Source organism: Schistocerca serialis, chromosome 4 (assembly GCF_023864345.2).
Source record: "Schistocerca serialis cubense isolate TAMUIC-IGC-003099 chromosome 4, iqSchSeri2.2, whole genome shotgun sequence".
NCBI classification, from domain to species: domain Eukaryota; kingdom Metazoa; phylum Arthropoda; class Insecta; order Orthoptera; family Acrididae; genus Schistocerca; species Schistocerca serialis.
In genome coordinates this window covers 499,296,888-499,316,218 of record NC_064641.1, presented here as the reverse complement: position 1 = coordinate 499,316,218, position 19,331 = coordinate 499,296,888, and the positions used below count along the sequence as shown (strand labels likewise).

General features: G+C 41.5%; 1 protein-coding gene across 4 annotated transcripts in view; it reads left to right on the top strand.

Annotated features, from left to right (window-relative positions):
* Positions 1-19,331, top strand: part of LOC126475223 (uncharacterized) — a 179,072-nt gene that overhangs the window by 147,716 nt on the left and 12,025 nt on the right. For all 4 annotated transcript variants that reach the window (XM_050102891.1, XM_050102889.1, XM_050102890.1 and 1 more), the window contains 3 exons: positions 3,337-3,411; positions 3,499-3,550; positions 12,682-12,975. In XM_050102891.1, coding sequence (XP_049958848.1) covers positions 3,337-3,411; positions 3,499-3,550; positions 12,682-12,975 — 421 coding nt within the window. The remainder of the gene's footprint in view (positions 1-3,336; positions 3,412-3,498; positions 3,551-12,681; positions 12,976-19,331) is intronic.

Genomic DNA, 19,331 nt, shown 5'->3' with positions numbered 1-19,331 from the left:
CAACTCTGTTTTTGTCCAGTGACAACATTTATTCACAACTTCATATGTGGTTTTAAGGACTGATGTTCGTTACACACACACACACACACACACACACACACACACACACACAGGTATCCGCTGCTACTCAGTTTTGTAGTGATTCACAGAGTAAAGATGGAGGTGTGTAAATTTGTATAGAAAATGAGAGACAATAAATACTGTTTTTTTTTCCCCCCCCCTACAATAATTGAACCATTTTGAAAACACAAGAACGAGGAAAAATTCATTTAAGTAATTTTTGTTTTATGAGTGATAGACCATGTTGGAGACATCAGAGGCTATAAAGAGTCAAATACAGGTACAAACTTTAACAAGATCAGCAAGCTGAAGTGTTACGGAGCTGTAGTGGCGAATAGTTGGTACCGTTTTCTTTAAGGCACTAAGGCTCAAAACTTGTTTAATATCATACTTTAAAAGCATAAAAATATTTTGAACACACAAGAATCCTTCAGAAGTACAGAACAAGTTTAACAGAAAATGGAGGATTGAAATGAGACAAGCTATGGGCCTTAGTGATAAGTAAAGCAAACAGTGCCAGCTCTCACTCACTACAAGCTCCATAATACACATCGACATGACTCCCAATCTTAGACAGTGGTCTGATGATGCTGCGACATGACTGTTTTAGAATTTGTGCTTAGCTTGTTTTTAAGTCTGAAACTGCTACCTGAATCTCTGTAGCCTCTTATGTTACCTCCAGCATTAGGAAACGAAATGTTGGATCCAAAAACATGCCTTGGACGATGGCCTAAAGCCCATAAAACAGAAGTTGCTGGCTGTGAAAGCCCACATTGTATGATCATTTAAGTAAGGCTAGAATTTAAATCAGTAAGTGCATTTCATTAGCAATTTTCATTTTTACACTGATAATCAAACTTACTTGCTTTGAAATCATCTATTCAAATCATCTGTTCATTCTTATTTTGTTGTTCAGCACAGTGTTAGATATTATTTCACTTTTTGTGAATTGTTCAGTGTTGTAATTAATTAATTAATTAATATTCTTTTATTCTGAACATAAAAATATTGTCTTGCCGATAAATGCAGATTCTCATAAAGTGCTGTTTGATTTTGTATTTAATAAAAAAGTGCAGTGATGCAAGAATGAAAAGCTATTTCATGTGTGCATAGGTTAGGGATTATATTTCACTTCACCAAAGTATTTAAAATAAAATAGAGTTTTTTTTAAGTTTATCTCTCACAGGAGACAGTCACAATGAATGGCGAAAGCCTAAAGAGGGTAGAGTGCTTCAGAACAACAGTGGCAAGTTATGGAAATCTGGATTCTGAGATAGAGCACAGAATGCAAGCTGGATGGAGAATTTGGGAAAGGATGTTAGAATCCTCTGACAAGAATATAAATGACCTAGTCAGGGCGAAGACATTTTAAGCAGTTGTAAGGCAAGAATTATTCTATGGAGCAGACACATGGGCAACAGCTAAGAACCAGTGCAACGGGCTAGAGGTATGTAACATGAAGATGCCGAGGTGGATGTGTGAAGTCATCAGAATGGTCCAGTTGCCAGATGAGAAAATCTGAGGAATCGTAAAAGTTGAGGTATCCAAAAAAGTGCAGGAGAGAATACTCCAGTGATATGGACGTACAAGAAGAGGAAAGAGTCATGTTGCAGGGAGACTAGTGGAGATGGCAGTGGAAGGGATTACGAAAAGGAGGATGCTTAAAAAGAGATGGTTGGACTGCATTCGAGAGGACCAGAGGGAACAGCAACTGACAGAGGATGACATGCAGGACTAGGAAAGGTGGAAGAAACTTGATAGAAACATTGACCCTGCATAAGGCAGGAAAAATGACAAGACAAGAGGAGGATGGTGAGGATGATGATGGTGATGATGTGAAGGTTGGTGAGGATGATGATATTATTTCATTTTTTGTCTCAAGTGGGAGGAGAGCAGTTGGGCAATGGAGAGGGTGGTGTGCGTAGTGCGGGTGTGAGGGGTGCTGGCTATGAGAGATGATGTGAGGGCAACATTTTGTTCAGTTGGGAATGGGGTGGATGGGAGGTAGATGTACAGGAAGCAGAGGAGGCTCACTTTGTGTAATTGCTCGGAGGCCCCCATGGCTATTCTTACACCCCTGGAAGATCTCCTTGGCTACTAATGAGACCAAGGTTAACTTTAGGTTTGATGGGTTACAGGAGGGTCTGTAAACCCCAGATTACATTGTTCTTACATAAATTTCATGAGGTTTTAAATCAGTAACAGGAATTTGTTGGTGTTTATAGAGAGAGATCTACACAAGGGGACATCGGCTGCTCACTCATGTTTCTTAGGTGTGTCCTCAGGCAATGGCTCCCAGGGCAGTTTTCAATGTACTACAAAGAACTATTTGTTATCATGAGAGAATTTGAACAGTTTAAACAACATCATGACAAGTTTTCCTTATCTTTGTAGATTCCCAAAGTGCCTTTCTTGCCACTGGACTGATATTTCCAGCAGAACATGGTATATGGTATTCAGGGGTAGAAGAAGAAGAAGAAGAAGAAGAAGAAGTTGCTCTTATACGCCTATGAGTGGGATGTTGTCCTCCAACACGGTTTGTCCTGAGACTGGAACAGTGACCAGTGTGTGAAATGTGTGGAACATAGGTGTCAATACACCATACTTTGATTGTGTTCTATTTGCTGGCCTCTGAGCAGATCTGTTTGTTGTACGGGATAAGCCCACTACTGTCAGTGATAATGAGATGATTGTGGTGTGGGTTTTAATGTTTTGTGTGTTATCTGACCACCTTCCTAAAATATTTGGTGGGAAATTTTTAGTGTGTGCAGAGTAGCTGAGTCGTCCACTTTTATTAAGTGGTCGCACGATCAAAATAATGAGGTCTCTTTTCAAAAGGATTATAATGCTATTTTATAATGGATTTTATTTAATGTTGCCCTGCATTGTTTTTATTTGTGTTTCATGTTATTTTTTGTTATTTCAATATTATATTTTACCATATTGTGATTTTGTGGTGTTCCTGTGTGGTTTTAGAGTTTGTTGTTGTTTTGTTTTTAAGTACATTCATTTCTCTTACATATAATGTTGTTGATGATTCTATAACAATCATCATCATCTTTACATTCAGCTACTGAAGAGTTAAAATTCCAAACATGGCAATACTTTTTCCCTGCTCGTATCCCTGAAACAAAATCTAAATATTGCAGGGATTTCCTTTAGGAAAATTTTCCGATTTTTCTCATGATTTTTCAAAGTATCTCTTCTTTGTTTTAGTAGTATTTTATAATAATTTTCAAATTATTTTTATTAACACTAAAACTTTTGTTTATACAGACCAGTTACATATTGGAGTACAAAGATTTTCTGAAAAGAGAAGTCACATGTGATGAACAGTATGGAAAACATAAGGTTAGTGAATAAATTTTAAAAGGAGAATTTTAGTATATGGCTTTCATTGTCAGACATAAGAGTTCAAAGATTTTCTTTCTTTCTCAGGTCAGCACCAAGGATACAAATGCAAAGAAAGTAAACAAGAGAGACTGCAAAGGTAAATTTAAGTACCGCTGCATTATTAATAGATATTTTTGGTACACATCTTTGATCAAAATTATGAAATGTTTCATAAAATAGTAGTGTAAATTGAGGATGAACTGCCATCACTGCCTCCCTTTTCACTCTTCTTCGGTACCGAGCGAGGTGGCGCAGTGGTTAGACACTGGACTCGCATTCGGGAGGACGACGGTTCAATCCCGCGTCCGGCCATCCTGATTTAGGTTTTCCGTGATTTCCCTAAATCACTCCAGGCAAATGCCGGGATGGTTCCTCTGAAAGGGCACGGCCTACTTCCTTCCCCATCCTTCCCTAATCCGATGAGACCGATGACCTCGCTGTCTGGTCTCCTTCCCCAAAACAACCCTCTTCTTCGGTATGACATTATCAGGTTTCAGTCAACTCCCAGGGGGCTCCTGGTTCTTTTGACTTTGACCTCCACTTTTAAATTTTTCTGTCTTTAGTGTGTGTCATTTGGGGAAGAACCAAGCGTCTATGGCGTGGATTCCTCTCCCCCCCTCCCCCTCCTTCCTTACCTTCTTCCTTCCCTGCTGTAGCCCCCCCTCTGCCCTGCTAGGTCACCAGCATGTGTAGTGGGCCTGTTATGTACCCGCTTGGCAGAGCTCTTCTCTCCCCTGGTATGACAAGGAGTGGTTACTTGTCATCCTGGAGCATCAGAAGTCCCAGCAACAGCTGCCGCCGTGCCAGACGGTGTTAAGTGCATATACAAACCATAATCAAAACTGTAAATATTGCTCACATGAAGCGTTTCTAATTTCCAAATGCAATTTAAAAATACTGTGGGACATAGATACTTCTGATTTGCAGCATCATGTAAAGTAACTTACAGATTTTTGTACAAAAAAATTGATGCAGTTCTATGCAGACACTTTTTGTAATTCATAAAATGTTGAGCTTAAACTCTGTCGCAACCCATGCACACACGAACATCTCTTTGGAGATGCAACCTCTTGCATCCACAGTTTTTCTGTGGTGATTGCCAAAGTCAGATAAAGACAAGGCATAGACAATGTGTTTTACATAAAGCCTTAGGAAGAAATCCAGATAGTTATGTCCAGTGATCTCCATGACCACTTGACTGCCGCATCACATTGTATCTGTCACTGTAGAAATGTTCTGTCCAGGAAGACAAGAATGTATAAACTCCATTGCGATGGAGCACCGTCCTGCAGGAAGATCACATTTTGGTGAAGGGAAAGAAGCTGAGGGACAAAAATTGCTCAAGCAAGGCCAGATCAATGGTTCCTGTTACTATATGCACAATGCAGAAAAATATTCTAACTGTGCTGTCTTTCATGAGCACAAACCACATGTGAATGTTGTTTTATTCAACCTTCCAACATGTGTGTGAAAGGTTGCTTAGTCAGGGAAAACAACATTTCTATGTAGCATCTTGTCAACTGTTGAGTAAGAGATGCTCAGTGAACTGACTTTGATGGGCTTATTTGAAAGGTCTGATCTCCTGTATCATTTTGTCAGGTGTGCTTTTTCTGACAGAACTTGTCTGTCTGTTTACATCCTAGGAGCTACAAACTTGTCATACCAAGCTGTAATTGTCATAATGTCTGGTGGCTCCCTTGGAAATTCATGTCAAAAATTTCTTTGGGCAGTAAAGGGGCCTAGAATAGACCCGCAGCTCTTCCTCGCCTATCATAAGAGGCGACTAAAAGCAGTCCTTTTTTTTTTTTTTTTTTTTTATTATTGGGTCAAGTTTTTTTATCTTGATTTTGTGACTGTTCTTCAAACTTCTGGAGGTTTTCACTCTGTTCACTTTTTTAACACTTTTTGCTTTGCCTTCTTTTGGCTTTTTAAATTCTGATCTCCTTTTTGGGTTTGACCCCCACTTTCCAAATTTTGCCAAAGTGTGGGCCATTTGAGGAAGGATGCCTTACTGTGGTGCATTAACTCCCCACTGTGCACTGTTATCTTTTGCAGCTACCAGTCAGGTGGACCTACATCTGCACCCGAAATCCAGTGTGGTAGCCAGTCTGTTGTGAGGGAGGGGGAGGGGGGGTTGTCATGCACCCTTTCGGTGGTAGCCCCCTGACAACATAGAGACTGCACTGCCAATGCCTGAGCTGTAACCTCCCCATGTCAGCCAAGGAGTAGATGCGTGTCCACTTCGCAGTACCTTTACTCCAGGCAACGGCTACTGTGCCAGGTGGCCGTTGCCTTGGCAGGGTGGCACCAACGGGGAGAGCTTCCAATTGGAGTGAGTGACATAGGGGTGGATGATCCACAGTGAAATCGATCAAACTTAATGGTTGCCTGCAAACATGGCCCTCTCATCAGTCAGGAACAGTGATTTTAATGCAGACGTTTACATCCTATTGCATTTCTGTCATTGACCATGCCTCAAGACTAGAGCCAGATGAGGAGAAATGGAAGTGGACAGTTTGCTGAGTTCTTGGTTTGTTCCTGGACTATTGGCAGTTCTTTTGCTACAACAAAGCCATTGTTTTCCATTGAAAATATTGAAGATCAGTTTGGGGAAGTTGCGGTGATAGAGATGATGAGAAATGAATCTTAGCTGATCAAACCATCGTACACCAACCAATCTTGGCCACTTCAGGCCTGTGTCAAGTTACGAGATAGACCAGTCACCATTTCTCCTCATACCAAGCTCAACAGAATTGAAGGTTTTACCTTCCATTGGAACCTAACACTACAAACTGATGAAGAGCACTAATTTGGCATGGTGTGGAGTCCATTTTGTTTGCTGCATCCAGAAGGGACCCAAGGATAATAGAGTGGACACTGAAGCTTTTATCCTAACCTTCGACGGCAACATTTTACCTGGTAAGGTTTTACTTTAGAAGGTTAAGGTCATGGTTTATAGGAGTGATGTCAGGCTTTCTTGGTCTGATGAGATGTTTTAAGTACCAAAGGTTCAGACACGTGTCCTCTCACTGTACTAATGAGGCTATCTATAGGACATGTGGATGGCTGTCCCATGGCGCAGCCCTTGTGACCAACCCCATCAATGTGTCAACTGTCCAGAACCACATCCTCCTCATTCACCACATTGCCCATTGTTCAAGAGGGAGAAGAAAATTCAAGAGTACAAAATGCTTGACCGTCTGCCTTACCAAGATGCAAGGAAAAAAGTTTGAAAGACTTCATTTGACAAATATGGTCTCCAACTCTGCAACTGTCTTGTCACAGTCCACACTTCAAGCAACGACAAGGTCTCACACACCACCTCCTAGCCCTGGTCGTATTCCGGGGCCTGCCCTACAGTTGGAGGGGGAACACAACTCCTTCATCCTCTACACTGGTAGCACTGGTGGTTCCCACACCAACAGTGCGGCTAGAGATGCCTAGTCATCCTCTTGTGTCAGGGATGTGGACACCTGTCAATGTACCCCCTCTCAGGGCAAGGACCAGCAACCACAAGCTGCAAGCTGTAGAAAAGTATGGTCCTCTTTGGTTCCGGAAGATAAAATGGGGAAATCTTCACCAAAATCGAAGTCTCGGAAGGAAAAAAAACGTAAGCAGAAAGGTAACTACTTTCCGAGGCTTCAGATGTTCCACTTCCCAGCCCCTGCAGTGGGTGAGCCTATGCATACAGATGACAGATCACACAATCAGATGGCCACAACATGGCAGTGAAGTAATCACATCTATCTTTCCCATTCGCCACTTTCTCAGACCTGACTCCAATGTTCCTTCAATGGAACTGTAATGACTGCTATCACCATTTGACTGAAATCTGTCATTTAATGGCTACTTGCTTCATAATTGGCATAGCACTTCAGGAAACACAGTTTACAGCAACACACCTCCCTGCTCTGAAAAACTATAAACCCTACTGTACCAATCACATAAATGTTGAGAGAGCATCCAGTGGGGTCTGTACCCTCATATGCTCAGACATTTTCAGTGAGCAGGTGCCCCTTACCACCACACTAGAGGCCATGACCATTAGTGTCTACCTGTCAGTTCGGATGACAATATGTAATGTTTATCTACCATCAAATGAACCTTTCCGTTATCATGAGCTGTTGGAGTTAGTGGCACAGCTCCCTGCTCCCCTTCCTTTTATTGGGGGCCTCCATTGCCAATAATCCTCGGTTGTGTGGCGACACTATATCTCACAGTGTCTTGAGTACTAGAACACCTTTCCAGAAGTAGACATCTGCCTACTCAACACTGGAGCTGCAACACATTTCAGTGTGGCTCACGGAAAGTTTTCAGCTATTGATCTCTCAATTTGGAGCCCGAGTATCTTACCGCTGATACAGTGGCACATCCATGGCGATCTTTGTGACAGCCACCGTTTTCCTATCATTCTCCCCCTCTCCACTCTCTGACTTCTGGAACATGCTCCATGTTGGTAGATGCAGAAAGCTGGTTGGGTGGTTTTCTGCTCTACAGTCACTCTTGCAACCAGTCATGTGATGGGTATCGACAAATTGGCACAGGATATTGTTGATACTATTACTCATGCTGCAGCAGCAATGATACCCTCCTCCTCTGGCTCATCCTGATGACCACCAATTTCATGGTGGTCTAAAGACATAGCCACAGCTATTAGGGAACGCTGCAGGGTACTTCAACGGCACAAGGGCCACACCTCTTTGGATAATTTAGTAACATTCAAGAAACACTAGGCAAAAGCACGGTTTTTAATAAAGAAAGTAAAGCAGGAGTGTTGGAAGTAATATGTCTCAACTATGCAATCCCACACCCCATCGTCCCAAGTAGTTACTAAACTCCAGCACATTTGTGGCCATCCACCACCCAAGGTGGTTCCTGGCATCCTTGTTGGTGGTAACATCTGCACTGATTCTGTGGTACTTGCCAAATGTTTTGCAGCACACTTCACTGAAGTTTCCGCTTGAAGTAATTACCATCCTCATTTCCTGATACTGAAACACCCTACTGAGTGCCGCCCACTGTTTTTCCACGCACACTGCTCTCTATCATATAATGTCCCCTTTAGTGAATGGGAGCTTCGCAGCACTTTGGCAGAGGGTCGAGATACGGCCCCTGGACCCGACAAAATCCACAACCAAGTGCTCAAGCATCTTTGTGGCGACGGCATGAAACATATCCTCAGGCTCTTTTATTGCATTTGGCGGGAAGATATTATTATTCCTGTCCTGAAACTGGGGAAGAACTCGCATATTTTAACTAACTACCAGCCAATCTCTCTGATGAATGGGCTGTGTAAGCTATTCAAACAAATGATCAACTGCTGCATGAGTGAGGTTTCCAGGGCATATATCCCCAATGGGGGTGCAGGTTACTTTCTTCCCCCCTCGCCTTGTTTTGCCTTTAGACCCTCTTGTGCAAGATTTTGCTAGGGTTATCTCTGTTCTCTATTACTCATCATGTTACAACTACAGCCATGGCCTTTTGACCCCATACCATTAGTTACAAATACTGGGAAATGGATGTCCTCCAGTGGCGGATACATATGGGGGGCGCATGAAGCGTCAACAGATGCAAAATTATTTTTGGCGACATGAGAGAACTGCAAACTTGAGGTCATAAATCAATTGTCAAGACAGAGAATGTAAAGCATTAGGGAAAACAGAGACCATATTGTACCTGTAATCATATTTCATGAAAAGCAAAATATTCCTCTGTGGGGGCGTGGAGATGATGGGAATCTATTAGAGAATGAAAATGATCGTGAAAGTATAGCGAGTAACGAGGAAAACTTTAGAGCTCTTCTAAGATCTAGAATTGATGCTGGAGACTTGCAACTAAAACATCACCTTGAGACCACTAAAGTGAATGCCACTTACAGAAGTAAAATAACATCTAACAAACTTATTTCATGCTGTGGAACAGTGATGTTATCGAGAATTCTGGAGAAAATCAGAGATTCTTGTTATTACAGCATAATCTTCAATGAGACTACGGACATGGTGCACTTCGCGCAACTGAGTTTAGCTGCAAGATATGTTGATGGTGATGGCAAATTGTACAAAAGATTTTTGGCTTTCATTGACATTAATAAAGACAATGATTGTAGTGGAAACATTGACGATGAACCTCGAGAGTCAAGATGAAGAGTGTAGCGTTACTGTTGAAGTATTAGGTACTACAATTTTCTCTGTCACTGGAGAGCTGGGTGGGTATTGGCTGTGATGGTTGCGCAACTAATATGTCATAATCGAAAGGAGCTGTGGCTACAATAAAAAAGAAAGCTATCAACGCGCAAGTAGCACTGTGTCAAAGTTATCAGCTCAACCTCACTGTCTCTCACAGTTGCAAAGTTAAGTGTGAGAAACTCACTTGTTACTATTGAAGTAGTAGTATTGTTCTTTACAGCATCTAGCAAGCAGTTCGCAACAGTGAAGAGTCACCTAAAACACTTGCTGCAGTCACATCGTCAAACAAGATGGGTTGAGTGTCATGATGCTGTTATTCAATTTGCAGCTGATCTCAGAACAGTTTGCAAAGTTCTTAAAGAAATACAGTGTTGTATGGATAGAACAACAGCTGCCAAAGCCAATATTTTCCTTCTAGCTCTCTCTAATTGTGGGTTTATCATCACTCTGTTCACACTGACTGACATTATGAGCATAACATAACCAATCAGAAAAATCTTACAACACCCTAGCTTGGACATCACGATGGCAAAATCAAAATTAGATTTGATGCTTAAGGTGTACAATGGCATGAGAGCTAATGCTGATAGCCACTTTGCTCGTATTGTTGAAGAAGATGTGGAGATGAGTGTTCCTTGTCTTACAGGCAGACAAAGGCACAGGGAAAACTGTGATCGTAACGATGCTGCTATGACATATTGGAAAAGAATTGTATTTATCCCAACACTGGACCATGTTACGACTGACATGAGAGAATGTTTTGCTGAAGAAAATATTTATCATTTAAAATTCAATATACTTTTGCCCTCGCAACTACTGAAACATGGCGGTAATGATCTGGCACATAAATTGAATCAGTGCTTAACTGAACTACCATTCTTTGAAGAATCACTCTTTGTGATTAAAAAGAGATTGATGGGAGAGATTCTTCAATACAAGCAAATGACTATACATGCCCTTAATGATCATGATTCTGTTATGCAAGCGTTGTCTGTTTGTCCTAGAGCTGACTATCCTACTTTGCACATACTTTACAAAATATTTGCTTGTCTACCTGCATATTTTGCTACAGTAGAAAGATGATTTTCAACATTGCAACGTACAAAGATATGGCTGAGGTTGACAGTGGAGGAGTATCAACTTAATGGCTTACATAGAATTCATCATTTAAGAAGAGAACCACAGTTGTAACTTTTTTATATCATAAGATGGCATTGTCTAGTATATGTGTATAATCAGTTTAAATAAAACTTTCTTAAACTTTGCATGTGACTTGATTATTTTTTTATTATGGTAAAAGTAAAGGTAGCTTAAGATATCTTTAGTGCCCCCTCCTTGAGGTTTCTCTGTATCTGCCACTGATGTCCTCTCCATACAATCATAATCACAAGGCAGAGTTAACACTGAAACAATATGGCTACACTAAAGTCATCATAATACTTTTTGTATTGCACACGATATTGAAAGTGAAGGTTGATAGTGACAAGAAACAAGTGAATCTTCACCAGAAGTCACACTTTCTTCTGACTTCTATCAAAACAGTTACTCCTCTCAGCCACCAAGCTGAGTAGAGCTTAGCAGGAGCAGGAGACAAAACACTAGCATCACAAACTGTTCCGACATGTGCAGATTCAGATCTGCTGACAAGGGAACCTCCCCATCGCACCCCCCTCAGATTTAGTTATAAGTTGGCACAGTGGATAGGCCTTGAAAAACTGAACACACATCAATCGAGAAAACAGCAAGAAGTTGTGTGGAACTATGAAAAAAATAAGCAAAATATACAAACTGAGTAGTCTATGGGTAAGATGGGCAACATTTAGGACAGAGTAAGCTCAGGAGCGCCGTGGTCCCGTGGTTAGCGTGAGCAGCTGTGGAACGAGAGGTCCTTGGTTCAAGGCTTCCCTCGAGTGAAAATTTTACTTTCTTTATTTTCGCGAAGTTATGATCTGTCCGTTCGTTCATTGACGTCTCTGTTCACTGTTATAAGTTTAGTGTCTGTGTTTTGCGACCGCACCGCAAAACCGTACGATTAGTAGACGAAAGGACGTGCCTCTCCAATGGGAACCGAAAGCATTTGATCGCTAGGTCATAGGTCAACCGATTCCTCCACAGGAAAACACGTCTGATATATTCTATACGACACTGGTGACGGCATGTGCGTCACATGACAGGAATATGTTGTCGACCCACCTAACTTGTACACTTGGCGAATGGGTAAAAAGATTCTTCTACCTTGCCCGATTTAGGTTTTCTTGTGGATGTGATAATCACTCCCAAAAAACTGATGGAAACATATGAGTTTGTCACAAACTGAAAATAAAAAATTAAAATATTCACTCGAGGGAAGACTTGAACCAAGGTCCTCCCGTTCCACAGGTCTTCACACTAACCACGGGACCACAGTGCTCCTGTGCTCAGACAATCCTCCGTGTTGCCTATATTGCGCATAGACTACTCAGTTTGTATATTTTGCTTATTTTTTCATAGTTCCATACAACTTCTTCCTGTTTTCTCGATTGATGTGTGTTCAGTTTTTCAAGGTCTATCCACTGTGCCAACTTATAACTAAATCTGAGGGGGGTGCGATGGGGAGGTTCCCTTGTGAGTAGAGCACCCGGGACTCAAGAAAGTAAATCATGTAACATTTGTAAACACTGGTTAAAGACAAACACACTGTCAGCATCATTTTATACCCATTACTTCAGTTTTTTCTGCACAAATGATGTTTCATAAAGCATAAGTAACAGTATGTTATAGATATGTTAACAAAACAAATAATTTGATGGGAGCCATAAAAAAAAGGTCGAAAAAACGTTAATTCTGGGAACACAAAAGTGGAGTTGTGGTGTATCTGCATTTGCATATAAATTTACTCAAGTTTGTCAGGTCAAAATAAAAACGTGGATCTTTCTGAGCGTAACCCAATGTTGTAAAAAAGATTAAAGGCAAAATATTTGTTCACGTGTTTGTTTCCATAGACAGGTCATGTTATTTAGTTAATAAGAAACAAAAAATATTAAGAGGTAATAAATTTTTACAGGTGAAGTGCAGCTGCATAGATCATGTAGACGTGGAAACGTAAATGCTGTGCACAGAATTTTAGAAGTGCCAGGTGTAGATGTCAATATTTGTGATAATGCGGGTTGGACACCACTACATGAAGCTGTTCACTACAGCCACACAGCTTGTGTGCAAGCACTATTAAATTTTATACCATCTCCTGGGAGCCCATACGTTTATACAGCAGCACGAGCAGATTGTGGAACAACACCGTTGATTAGTGCAGCAATTGCTGGAGATGCGGACATGTGTCATCTGCTGTTACAGCACACAGGTTGGTGAAAAACATTATCTCCTTTTTTTGCCACTTTCTGTGTCTTTTGTGCTCAAGTTTTGAAATATATTGTTAATTTTTGGTAGAAATGTTGTATATTGCAAGACTAATGAAAGTGTACTTTTCATCCTATGAATAAGTCAGGGTAAATGAAATTTTTCCAGGCCTTGAATTGAATCTAGATTTCCTGCATATGGTGAGCAGTCACCTTAATCACCATCATCAGAGCATGTCTCCATATCTGATACAAAAGTTTGTCAATCACATGGTCTCCCTCAGGGTATGTGGAACAGCACCACTGTAACAATAGATCTGATTGAGTACTGTGGCTTCTCTATGATAGAGCTATATGAAGTTCAGAGAAATGAAATGAAAAGAGTCAATGGGAATGAAATAGATGAAGATGCAATAAAATGACATATCAGTGAAAACTATTCAAAAATGCTGAACTGGCAGTATAGTGAGTATTGCCTTAAGCTGTTGCGCATGAATTGTGACATAGTGGTTAGTGTCACTGACTGGCATTGCTAGTTCAAACATGAGCATCAGAAATTACTTCTTTTTAGTATTTATCATTTCTGGAAGGTTCTCAAAATTTCTTTTGTTTGTAATGTTTTTATAAATAGCAGCACCCTCTTTACAGTAGTGCAGTTCTGTTCTGGCTGTATGTTGGTGCTCGTAACATGGTGGAGATGCTGGGTAGTTCAAGACTGTGACTATGAAATAGACTTTAAAATACTGTAAAGTTGCTAAAAAAAATATTCAATGTTTATTATGAATTTCTTTATTGTTTATTCATTGACAATAAACAGTAAAGAAATTTACAAAAGAAAACCTGTGAATATTTTTGAGCGGCCTTACAGCATTTTCAAAGTATATTTCATAATTACTGTGATGATAATTGCATTCCCCTTTAAGGATTTTCTATCTGTTTTAGCTTAGATATACTTTAAAACGTATACATCACCTTGACCCCAGTTAGGCAATGTAAGAGCCGTCGTCTGCACTGACGGGAACTAGAACATAAGTAGTTCATCATTTCAAGGTTTGTGTATTGAGTATACCAATTGATTCCATAACAAGAAGAAGTCAGCTGCACATCAGTGTTTTCCAGAGATACTGGTCAGAATTTGACAAAATAGCTGAAAGTATTCAACCGTGTCTCCAAATGAAATAGGTCGGATGACATGATGTGTTTAGTAAATGCCAAACGAGAACCCAGAATGCAACCAATGCAGGTACAACCATATTCTCTGCCAAGAACAATGCATGACAGAATAACAGACATTTATAAATTTCGAAGACAGAGGGCAACACACCAGTGTGTTTCCGCTGTGGATGCACTGGGGCACATTGTATGCTAATGATGAGAAAGAAGATGAGTTTCTGACGACGACGACTACTACACTGCCAGGTGTCAACATTATAATGGCTCTGTTCACGGCAGTCAAGTAGAGGTGATTCTAGTTGATTTATGGGACGAAGCCCATCTCCGTGCCCTGGACAAGGTCGCTCCCCAACGTGCTGTAACCATTCCTTGTCAAAGAAGTACCAGCTGCTTGCCTAGCCACTGAGTTAAGAAAACTAAGCGAGATGACCTTCTGTGGAGGTGAAGCTGCCATAGAAGGAAATCCTGTATGGACAACAGTTACCAGGATGTAAAGAAATCCTCTTGATGTCATTATTGATGGCCAACCAGTTCAGACAATAGTTGACTACGGGCTTCTTTGCAATAATGTTGAATGCTTAGCATCTTCAGCTAAGAAATGACTATGTTTCTTGATATGAAAGTTAATGTGCTGAAATTCCCAAATGGGGAAATACTTCCAGCCAACAGCAACATGTATTGGAAGAATAACTATCTACAGCAGAATGCAGCTGTTCAAATTGATCATTTTATCAGAATGTAATCATGTTATTCTTGGATGGGATGTCTTGCAGGCATCACAAGCAGTTGTATGCCCGGTTTCACCAAGCTTCATCTAAATGAGCTAGACAAATGTCAACTCAGTGGCTTCTTTATTTCTGACATATCATCAAAATCTATAGCATTTCATCATCACTAGTCAGAATGAATTGACAATGCATTTATTTTGACAAACTCTGTTCGAAATAGTTGCACAGTAGGTCGTGAAAGTCCTGTATCGTGTACTAACTGGTACTATTGAGCCCCTCCCCCCTTCCCCCCTCCCCCCTCCCCCCTTCCCCCTCCCCCCTTCCATCCCCCCCCCACCAGTGAACAAATGATGATTACTATGTACATAGTGGAAGTTTGGTAAAGCTGTTCAGTCTCTTCTAGTACACCATAATAACACAAAGAAAATGGAAAATACTATTGCAACAAAGAAGAAGGGATCCAAATTTTCTGGTGGTGAGAAAAGTTCATTTATAGGGCCCATTTCCAAAATGAGAGAAGTAACTGAAAACAAGAAAACAGACAGCACAACATCGTGTGTAAAAGACAAAGCACAGGAAGTGGTTGCAAACTGTTTCAATTAAAATTAATTTGTAAAGAAAAGAATGGTGAAGCAACTAAAACTGGTTTATGAGAATTTCCAACGAATGGCAAAACAAAAAAGGAGCCAAGATGAGGCGAACATGTTTAAGACCGGAGGTGGCATTGCTACATCTCCATAACAGAACAAGACATCTTTGGAGCTGCTGCAGATAATCAGAGCTCAGTTGGATCCACTTCCCAGCAGTGTTGATTGTGATGCTTCTTATGCAACATGTGCATCTGATAATCATCAGAAATCACTCAGTGCGTTTTTCCGCACTCAGGATAGCTCAATCTTAATTTTAGAGGAATCTGTCCTAGATATGCAGACATAAATAGATATACCAGTACATCCAGAACAAAAACAACTACTGACCATCACTTCCGAACATCCATTGTCAACGAGAGGCTATCGACAGCAAGAAATAGACCTTCCTTGAAAAAAATAAAGCAGAAGCTCCAAGAGCCTGTGAGTAAATACAGGAACGGTCAGAAGTGAGAAGAAATCTGTTTAACCAAGAACTATATTTACTTTTTGTAAAGCAGAAAGAAGAATGTGAACTGCTACAGATGCAAAAGGAAACAAAAAGAATGAAGCAAGAAAATAAAAAACTGAAGACATCCATGCTGCAACCAAAGCTTTTGAATTATACATATAAAAAGTGAATTTCTGTATTCAAAGGCCATAAAAGTAGCCACTGTAATAATCAACAATGTTGTTACTGATGTATTTAATCCCAATTATAGAGCCAGGAATCTCCTTTTTCAAACTCCATACCATTATTTCTTAGCATTTCTGGTATTAATGTGAGCTCTGTTGTAATTTTCTTCTCCTTGATTTCTTGGTTTAAGAATAACGTTAGAAGGAGTGGCGGAAGCCTTTATCCATTTTCATCAATAAGTATCCTGCTTGAACTCTTTCTGTTTCAAATAACACTCTAATTTCTGAGATGTCAAAAGTAAAACTCTCATGAACTGACCCTGGGCAGCAAGCTACTATATTCCTGACTAGTTGAGTAATCAGGTCTTCTGCTGGTTGTTAGCATTGTTCTTGCATGATATTTCGATGATATGACTTGCTGTCTTGTTAGGTGCTCCCTGAGACAGGTCCTTGGGTGTATTGGGTTCAGGATAGTGCCGGGCACTCCATCTGCAGTCCAGAGGTGGATCTGGTTGTTGTCTCTTGCTGCTGGTGTTCTGATTGCCATCTGCACGCAGCTTGTCCATCCTCTGGTGTCACGCCCATCATCTGATGTTCCCTTTTCGAGCCGCACCACATGAGGCATTCCGTTCGTGGTTTGTACCCATCAGGACGGGTCTATTTGTCCTCCCTTGCCACTGGTGTTCAGTACGCCTTCTGCACCCACTTGACCATGCTTCAGGTCCATGCCAGATGTTCTGCCTGCTGAATGCTGCCACCTCGGCTGTTGTTCGGTTGTCTTGAGTGTTGTGTGTGAAGTATATGCCTACTGGGGCAGGCATTTGGTGTTGTACTTCTCATCAGGCACTCCAGGCATTCTCTCTCCTCTGTGGGAACAGTCAGGTGTTTAGTCCGATATCTGCTTCTGTTGGGCCTGTAAGGTGAACTGTGCATTTCCAGTCTGTAATGCTGATGTTTTGTCCAAGTGATGTTTCCACAGTCTCCACTCACATTTCTATTTCTCATGGAATCTCGATGTTACCTAAGTTGTGTTTGCAGAAAATTAAGTGTTGGATTTCAGGTGGTGCTCACCTGGTATCCAGTGTCATGGTTGATGAAATTCTCTGTGGCTGACTTTGAGATCAAAATATCCTTTTATGGCACTCTCCCATTATCTCGTGAGTCTGTGTCACAATCTTGGTGTCATCATAGGTCATCGAGTGACGGAGTTCTGAGCAGTTTTCTTTACACTGATGTTAACCATCTGGTTCTCCAGCTGGTGGATGATGTCCCACACTGGCATGGCTTCTGCAGCTCCAGGTCATCCTTTACATCCTGAATGGAATAGAGTTCCAAGTGCTCAGTTTTTCTGTGCCGGATGGTGGCAACTATTGGCTTGTAAATACGTCAGTGTGAGTAGGTTTGTGGTACGTACTATGCCCAAAGATGCCAAACTGACCATAATGTCAGAGTGTGTGATGTGTAGCTGCCTAAAACATTATAAGAAGTCTTCAGAGTTCTGAATGTGGTATACTCATTTATGCACTTGGGATGAAAGCATCTTCATCAGGTAGGTAACTGTGGGATAGGTAGCTGTACCATTGTTGCTAACAATCGGTCCCAGAGGTATCCTGTCCTTCTGAATTATGGGCAGCCTATAAAGTCTGGGTGACACTGGTGCTTTTGACTGCAGCTCCTTTACGATCTTTTCAGGAAGGCCCATCTCCATCAGATCATCTCTGGTCTTTTTTGTCCACTTTGCCCGTGGGGTCGCTCCCTACTGGTCTAAATGCTGGATCTTCCAGAAGTTGTCACACCGGTCTGTCATAGTCTGCCTCCTGTAGGATGACTGTGGAGTTCCGATTCTACAGTGCTGTCATCCTACTGGAGTTGCGTGAGTACCAGCCTTTCATTGCCCAAGATGTTGCATTTGGGATATTGGTCCTAGTGAGTGCTCTCTAGGTCTCTCGTCGGACTTCTTCGGCCACTCTATAAGGAAATATGTTGGCTACTTGCTTGACTGCACTGATGAAGGAAAGCATGTTTCCGGGGGTCACTGCAAAGTTTAGACTCCTGTTGAGTACTTTTAAGTTGGTCTTGTTGAATTGATTGCCACTCAGGTTGACCACCATGCGAGTATCCCCATTCTAATGCAACTTCTTGTTGAGGTGGTCAAATTTGCCTCTTTGGCAGGCCATGGAACTAGAGAAAGATGCTCTAATACCATTCATGGATGTACTAGTTGAGAGGGAGGCAGATAGCACCATTGGGCATATTATGTACTGCAAACCAACTCACGCTGACTTACTGACAAGGCAATAGTTGTGACCATCCGGCAAGAAGAACAGAGTGCTCAGAACTTTAGTTCATGTTGCATAGACCCTTTCAGATCCCAACAGTCTGGCGGCAAAAATAGAACATGTACAATCAGTGTTCTGCAAAACATGGATACTCGTCCAGAGCTATTCAGAAGGCGTTTCGCCTGGCCAGTCTGCCAGAGGGTCCAGAAGATGATCAAGAAGAGACAAAGAACATGGCATTTCTGCCATATGCTGGACCGATCTCTGCCAGAATCAGCAGAATCTTCTTGAAACATATCAAAAGCGTATTCTGCCAACTCACTAAAATTTGGGCACTGATGGGGAGTATAGTGGATGAGCTGGGGCTGTGGATGGTGTATATTTACAACTAAACATGCCAGTGTAGACGTCATACATTGGCCAGACCACCAGGATGGTGAACATCAGCTGTAAAGAGCTCCAGAGTCATACCAGACTTAATGCAACCAAATCAACAATAGCGGAGCACTGTCTAGAACTTGTACCTGTCACAACGTGGCAGCAGTCAGCATTTAGAACGCCTGGCATGGTGCAGACACATGAAACAGAGCATCAGACGATGGGCACAATACCAGAGGACAGCCAAGCTGGGTGTGGGAAGCTGTCAGGAGCACCAGTGGCAAGAGAGGACAACCAGAACTGCCCCTGACACAGTGTGGACGGACAAAGAACATGGCTTCTGCTCCAGGCATAAATACTGCACTCGACCCACTCAAGGACCAGTCTCAGGGAGCACCTGAAGAATACAGTGAGTCATGCCATCAAAATATCGTCCACTGCAGACAATGCAGGGAGGAAGCTAGTATTGAACTGCCAATTGGATGTGCACGTGACTGAGAAACACTGTCAGCAAGATTTAGCTGTTCTGCCCTGTTTTCGG